The sequence below is a fragment of the Sphaeroforma arctica genome (assembly GCF_001186125.1).
Source record: "Sphaeroforma arctica JP610 unplaced genomic scaffold supercont1.750, whole genome shotgun sequence".
In the NCBI taxonomy this organism is placed as follows: Eukaryota; class Ichthyosporea; order Ichthyophonida; genus Sphaeroforma; species Sphaeroforma arctica.
This window is the reverse complement of record NW_014039808.1, coordinates 14,670-22,169: the sequence shown is the minus strand read 5'-3', so window position 1 is coordinate 22,169 and position 7,500 is coordinate 14,670. Positions and strand designations below refer to the sequence as shown.

General features: G+C 44.6%; 2 protein-coding genes across 2 annotated transcripts in view; one reads left to right on the top strand and one right to left on the bottom strand.

Moving 5' to 3' along the window:
• The window catches only part of SARC_08390 (hypothetical protein), a 5,757-nt gene extending 2,616 nt beyond the window's left edge, over positions 1 to 3,141 (top strand). Inside the window, exons 3-6 of the mRNA XM_014297630.1 lie at positions 230 to 523; positions 1,381 to 1,775; positions 2,312 to 2,465; positions 2,747 to 3,141. Of these exons, the coding sequence (XP_014153105.1) occupies positions 230 to 523; positions 1,381 to 1,775; positions 2,312 to 2,465; positions 2,747 to 2,958 (1,055 nt within the window). The 3' untranslated portion in view covers positions 2,959 to 3,141. The remainder of the gene's footprint in view (positions 1 to 229; positions 524 to 1,380; positions 1,776 to 2,311; positions 2,466 to 2,746) is intronic.
• A 2,370-nt stretch (positions 3,142 to 5,511) lies between these two features.
• The window catches only part of SARC_08389 (hypothetical protein), a 16,412-nt gene continuing 14,423 nt past the window's right edge, over positions 5,512 to 7,500 (bottom strand). The window contains exons 15-17 of the mRNA XM_014297629.1: positions 7,273 to 7,342; positions 6,457 to 6,524; positions 5,512 to 5,801 (exon numbers count right to left, since the gene is read on the bottom strand). Coding sequence (XP_014153104.1) covers positions 5,613 to 5,801; positions 6,457 to 6,524; positions 7,273 to 7,342 — 327 coding nt within the window. The 3' untranslated portion in view covers positions 5,512 to 5,612. The remainder of the gene's footprint in view (positions 5,802 to 6,456; positions 6,525 to 7,272; positions 7,343 to 7,500) is intronic.

The window sequence follows — 7,500 nt, the reverse complement described above, 5'->3', positions numbered from 1 at the left end:
TAGCAAACAGATCTGAATCGTAACAAGCCGTACTTTCAGGTCCCAAATGTTTACTTGAGGACTTTCGCAGACTTTGACAGCGGTTTGCGAATGGTCGTTTACAGATGTGGTGCACTGAAGGGTCATACGTCAGTGAGTATTCATCAATACCTGTATCTATACACGTATATCTGAGTCCGGTTACATGTTACTTCCAACCGACTCAATCGGTTGCCTGTATCGTCTATAGGTCTAACAGCAATAAGCGACGGCGGGGACATACTTGAGGCCGGCGCATACGGCTCATGTACAGTCAGCGGTAACGACGCGCGCAGCTCATGCACCACTTTTGTGGCAGTACTACCCCCCCACACCATCATGGACGTGTGCTATCTCGAGCCCAATGAGTACACACGCGAGGAGGAGTTTGACCTCCAGTCTGATATAAAGAACCTGACGGACCATCCGGGGAAGTCAGACATGGGCACGGATACTGACACACCTCAGGAGGGTACTGTGGAGAAGGAGAGTGACGGAGACAATGGTATGGAAGAAGCGGTGGATGGGATTGGTCTGTTGAGTGTGTACACGATGATTGTGTGAGCTATTCGTTGCGGGTCATGTGCGCGCGGAGTACTATAGTCTGTGTAGGATGTATATTTATGTGTATATATATGTCTTGTTTGTTGAGGATGCGTATTTTTATATATTTGTGTGTACTTTGGTGATATCGGTGGTGCACTGTACCAATTCATAGTATACAATTTTTTAAGAATGGCACACACAATGGTATATATTACGGCCTGCATACCTTTGTATCTACTTTTCTGAATAGTATATGCATATGTTCCGGATAATTGAGCGTAGTGGTATATATTTTTTCTCGTCTATAGTCGTGTGTCATTTGGCCCCATCCTTTTCTCATTTCCACCGATGGGTTGCGTATGTGCGTGAATGTACTGCAAGGATAGTGTGCCTGCGAGATCGAATTGTCAAACCCTATACAGCATCAGGCTTGAACTACACTCACATGTATAGTCAGCAGTAACTGTGGCGTACATTCACACGTCGAGTGAGCAGTAACCGTGAGGTACATACACGCGTCCAGGCAGCGTATTGTTTAAGTATGATAGCGGGTGACTAATGTTGGCCCCGATGGCACGGCTTACAAAGGAGATATTTCTATATATAGTATCGGCAAACGCATATCTCCGCGTTGGATCAACCGCCGGATTACGCAATGCCATAATAGATGTATACGCACAGCCGTTTCCATAAAATTCCCATGCGTTTTAAGTGTGCTATTATGTTGAATATATTAATAACAATTGCTACTTGTATGCGCATATCTCTTCAACTGACGTACTGATTACCTTCCGCGTCACTGATCGCGCTGAACAGATATGCCGGCGTCAGTGTTCTTCCCCAAACCCACTACAGCAGCCACAACCAACACGGCCACTGACAGCACCTGCGCTCCCACTGGAAACGATGACGAAGCTAAAGACTTCCACGCGAAGCAATCGAGCCAAAGCACACACACCGATGAGACGTCCAGTGCAAGCGATGTAGGCAAACCCCAACTGAGCCGTCCGCCACAGAATGTGATCACCATATCCGCTGGCAATCAGAATATCCAAGTCCCCGTGTACGCCTTTCCGCTGGGCGAAGGGGGGTTTGAAGAGGCCTATTTGTGCTCACAGGGCATCAATGGAGCCTTCACGCATTACTTTTCTGGTACACTTCACGCCATCGACCTGGCGTGTGCTCCGGGAACGCCCGTGCGTGCTGTTGCTGTATGTTTCATGTAGATATTCTGATTTAGATATGTTATATATTTTATGTGGATTTTTTATTTAGATAGCTTATGTGTCATGTACATATTTTGATTTAGAAATGTTATATATTTCAAGTAGAAATTCTGGTTATATATTTCAAGTAGATATTCTGAGGTCATTTCATGTACATATTATAAACTTATATTTCGTGCAGATATTATGGTGATATATCTCATGTAGATATTCTGGGGTTACTTATCATGTAGATATCATGATTTTATATTTCATGTAGTTACTATGATTATATATCTCATATAGGTATTCTGGGGTTGTATGTTGCATATATATTCTGATCATACATTTGCTTGTGCCGCTATCTGCACTTCTCTGTACGTTTCTGGTTGTGGGATAGATATAACAATCGCCGAGACGGACGGGAGCGCCAGACCCCCCATGGATGTAGTTGGTTCACACTCTCCACAGTGCATAGTAGTAACATGTTAAGTACACATACTAGTAACATTTTAAGTACACACACTTGCGTATATACACAGGACGGGGAGGTGATGAGCATTCAGCAGGCCAACACGGAGGGAGGCATCCACATATCACTTCTTTATAAATGGAACTCGATGATGCTCAAACTGGATGACGGCCGATTTGTCGAATATGTACACACTCAAACGGACAGCGCCCGCGTCGCAGTAGGTATGATTTTTTTTATACAACTTTCGTTACAATGTCAGTGTATGCCGTGACGCATTGGAAGTAAATCACATAGGCCATCGCCGATCGCAAGTAGATTGGAGGTAAGGTGCAGTAGTTGAAACGATACATGATGTGCTGGTGGGTGTAGTACCTACCAGCATATCACCTCCGATAGCTGCTATTGTGCCCAATTAGTCCTGTGAAGACAGCTGGGCCTGTTGCCACTATATAAGATATTCATCACACACAACTAAGCTATATGTCTATTAAACCCAAAAAAGGCGACCGCGTCACTGAGGGGGACATTCTGTGCTTGTCCGGAAGCGTCGGGTTCTGCCCGTCACCGCACCTGCACATCCAAGTGCACCAATCAGATGCCTCAAATGCCGACACCATCATGTTTGCCTTAAAAGGACAAGGCGGGAAACCGTTCGTGCCCGTAGCCGGCAACTACTACAATAGCTATGGACTTACCCAGAAAGCATTACAGTGAGAACTAGCACTGTAAACTACTACAATAGCTATGGGCCTACACTGAAAGCATTAAAGAATGAACTAGCACTATGAACTACTACAATAGCTTTGGGTATGCACCGAAAGCATTAAAGTGAGAACTGCCACTGTGAGCTACTACAATAAATATGGGTCTACACCGAAGCAATAAAGTGACAACTACCACTGTGAACTACTACAATAGCTATGGGCTTACACTGAAAGCATTAAAGAATGAACTAGCACTATGAACTACTACAATAGCTATGGGTCTACACCGAAAGCATTAAAGTGAGAACTACCACTGTGAGCTACTACAATAAATATGGGTCTACACCGAAGCAATAAAGTGACAAAAACCACTGTGAACTACTACAATAGCTATGGGCCTACTCATAAAACATTAAAGTGACAACTACCACTGTGAACTACTACAATAGCTATGGGCCTACTCATAAAACATTGAAGTGAGAGCTAGCACTGTGATCACTACAATAGCTATGGGCTTATCCTGGAAGCATTTAAGTGAGAACTGTCATTGTGAACTACTACAATAGCTTTGGGCCACCCCAGAAATTATTCAAGTGAGAACTATCATAGTCAACTACTACAATAGCTATGGGCCTACACAGAAAGCTTTGGAAAGAGAACTAGCACTGTTAACTACTACAACAGCTTTGGGCCTACCCAGCAAGTATTAAAGTGAGAACTATCGTTGTGAACTACCACAATAGCTATGGACCTACGCAAAAAGCATTGGGGTGAGAACTAGTACTGTTAACTACTACAATAGCTATAGGCCTACCTAGAAAGTATTGGCTTGAGAACTAGCACTGTGAACTACTACAAACGCTATGGGCCTAGTCAGGAAGCAATGGAACGAGGGCTAGCACTGTGAACTACTACAAATGCTATGAGCATATACCGAAAGCAATAAAGTGAGAACTAGCACTGCGAACTACTACTATAGAGCTATACACAGGAAGCAATAAAGTAAGAGCTAGCACTGTGGCCCCGACCCCTTCCTGAACAAGCAGGAGAGTCGGTCAGTCCACGCGATGTGTTGGGTGGGTTGACGTCCACTGATGTTAGTTTCTAGTGTGTCTGTGAAGTCTGCAACATCTGGTCTATCATAGTAGAATGGGCTCTCAATCACTTTGCGACTACCTCAATTGAATTTATTCCTCGCCATTTCTTCGACCTGTTCTATGACTGCGCCTTCGAGGGTCTTCGCCCAGTCATATTAGGATTCAGATACTGTATCTCGCTATACATGCACCGGATTGCTAACTTGGCCTAGTCAGTAGTTGCTGTGCACTCGCCTTAGTCACATCCGCTGATCTAGCAGCCGTACAGGTTCAGTTGTGGTACATATACTTTGAATGTACTGCGACTACTGTATATATGCAAAGGAGCACAACATCACAGTCACAGTAAAGTGTCACTATTGGCGATGGCCAATATTTACTTATGTAGTAGACTCCAAGCCACGAAACTGAGGTATAGCTTCAATGAGTAATTATTTTATTGAGAGGATTTGTGTGCATCGCCAGGACTACCACACCCAATGCACTTTCCTTGGAATGTGTTGATATCAAACGGCTTCGAGATGAGCAACCGTGAGACACCAATAAAGATTTATTTACCTACATCTACCGGACATATCCAGCACTGCCGCGAATGCACATGCTCGACTGACGATCATATCATGTCAATACTCGATTGAGTGGGTTTTACCAGACCTTTTTTCTAAATGCGAAATGCGGAAATGGTCTGATGCGATGGTGAATATTGGGTGTACCTCATTGGGCAGTGCTCTGCGTTAGAAAGTAATGACCAGCAACACAATCCGACGAACGTATGTAATGTGCCTTGCCAGAATCAATAGCGAATGTGAAGCCTGATGTGCATATAGACATAAAAATTTACCCAAATTGAAATAAATAATATTCTTCCGGTGAAGAACCACAAAATGTCCATTATTAACAGGGCTCTGTACAGGAGTGGCTGGGAGAAGTATGGAGTAGCCATGACAGGAAAACATTTCTGAAAGACACTTCCAGAGGCCCATGGTTTCAAAGACAGCTACCAGTTCAATTCAGGCTAATCGCCAGTATTTGCCACCACTCACTCTATGACTGCCGGAATCAACCCCCACACCAACTCAACCCATATTAAACTGTTCAAATCTGGATTAGTTAGCCCGACCAAATTATAAACACTAGCAAATACTACTCGCTATATGCAGTACGCCCGAACCGATAGTCACTACAACTGGCACTCTCCACTACTCATGACCAGCCAAACGGACAGGACACACAACTCGCCGGCCGCCTCCATTGTCAAGCCCGTTGTGTGCATAACTCCAAAAACAAATATTAAAAACATTCTGAAGTAGTGTTTTTAGCGGCTAGGGGTTCGAGGTTAGAGGTTAGAAGTTAGGCTAGTTTCAAGCTTCTGATCAACCAGCCAGAATGATATAAGGCTGCAGCTGTCACTCTATACGGACGCGCTGTGTGCACTAAACCCGAACAAACCAACTAATGACCGCAACTCATGATCTGCCGAGTTTTTATTCAGTTGGCCAGGATCAGGGGTATGATTAAACGCCAGTCCCTGCCACTAATGAGCCAAATATACTGTGGTAAATATGTGCTAGGCAGGCCCAAATGTCCTCCGCGGGATGTTCAGTGTAGGTCCTAGTGCAGCGTCTGGTCTGTTATTGCCTGCTTGTAAGCCTTTGCGTGGTGCCAGAGGGGAGCCAGCCCTCGTTAAGTCCAGTGGGGCCACGTTCTCTATTTTCTTAATGTTGGTGCAGGCTTGTATGTCTTCTACAGTGATTTTCTGCAGAGAGATGTTGCAGTAGATGCACATGAGATTAGTATACAGCCATGCATAAATTATACCTTCGTAGGATGCTTCAGGGTCGATGAGAGAAAAACAGTTGAGTGAATGATTGTGTATGGTTGATCGTTAAGTAGAAGAGAGTACAACGGAGGTGCTATAATTCTCCGACACGTGAACTGGACCAGATCGTATACGGTAGATGCGTGCTAACGGTACATTGCAGGTACATCTCGTTCCACACATACCAACAGCACATCTCACACATACTAACAAGCTTGTAGCAGACGGAATATGCATGCGATTACGATTCGAAGAGATTATGCACACTACCAGAGTGGATGGTGAAACGATGCCTGTTTGGCTAAGAACACACAGGCACGAGATGCTTGCACATCCTAACTCACTAGCGTCTGTCCTCAGCACAGCTGAAGCCACGACTTCGACACGCGTTGCTATGCAGTGAGCCCAGCGGACCAACAGGGTATGAGCACACGAATGCAGTACAAAATTCCCACATTGATCACTATACCACGAAACGGCACGAGAACCTACAGATGCTCTATCCCTACGGATGTGACAGACATGGGTAGCCATTCGTATCAAGAATGGATGTTATCTAGCCATCAGAGCGCGAACGAGACATATCACTCACCTTGAGGTTTGTGATGTTGACGTACTCCAGCTTAGGGCATTTCTCATCGAGGCACCGGAGACCAGCACCTGTGTAAGGCGATGTACGCAGACTTAGTTGCTTAGATACGTGGTATCGGCACAAAAAAAACAAACCACATGCAAACTGCTGATATATCTTTTATTACACTACTTTCAAGTGATTATATGCATTCACATATAATGTTTGTCGGCATAGGAAACTAAATCTAATGGTCATTGAAAATAGTGGGTGTCACGTGTGAAACCAGAATGAGCCAAAAATATGGTGACAGGTCGATGACAGCCGTCGAAGCTGTAAGGCCGAGAGTGCAAGAATGCCAATAACAGGTGCACACGGTGTAGTAATTAAATGTAGGTGTCCAGTGCAGATTATAGATGCCTGTTTTTGTGTAGATATGGGATGCTCACAGATGTTTAAAGAACAACTATCGCACGTGCCAAGTATGGCAAGTGGCTCGGCAAGCAACTCCAACGGGTTCAAACATCGACGAACCTCTCGCGCGCAGCAACGACGCCGTGGAACATAGTGCCTTGCACAATGTGACGACGATAGACTAGGCTCTCAATGATGACCATGTGCCCTGGAACATCTTCGCTCACACTCTTAAGCGATGCGAACCCATAGCTACGTGATAGACAATACATATATAACCCATGCGGTAGATTCACTTAAAGTCTCTGTGCCCTGTCGAGTTCGAAGAGTACTATCAAACCAATGGGGTCACCCCTACTCAACAGCGTATACTCAATTGTATCGTACATTACATACAAGGCCTAAGTACTGGCCACAACATACCGGTTAAGCCATAGCAGTTCCGGAGATTCAAGAACGTTAAACTTTGTACTATATCCCCTTCTACCAGTTTCTGGACGAGAGACATAATAAGAACAACGGAGTGAGGTTAGTCGTTTCGTTGAGGTTTGAACCTATACGTGCAGTTGAAGTATGAGTCGGCCAGCCCGGCACAGCAACTAGCATACATAAGAACGCATCTATATATATATATATATATATATATAACTA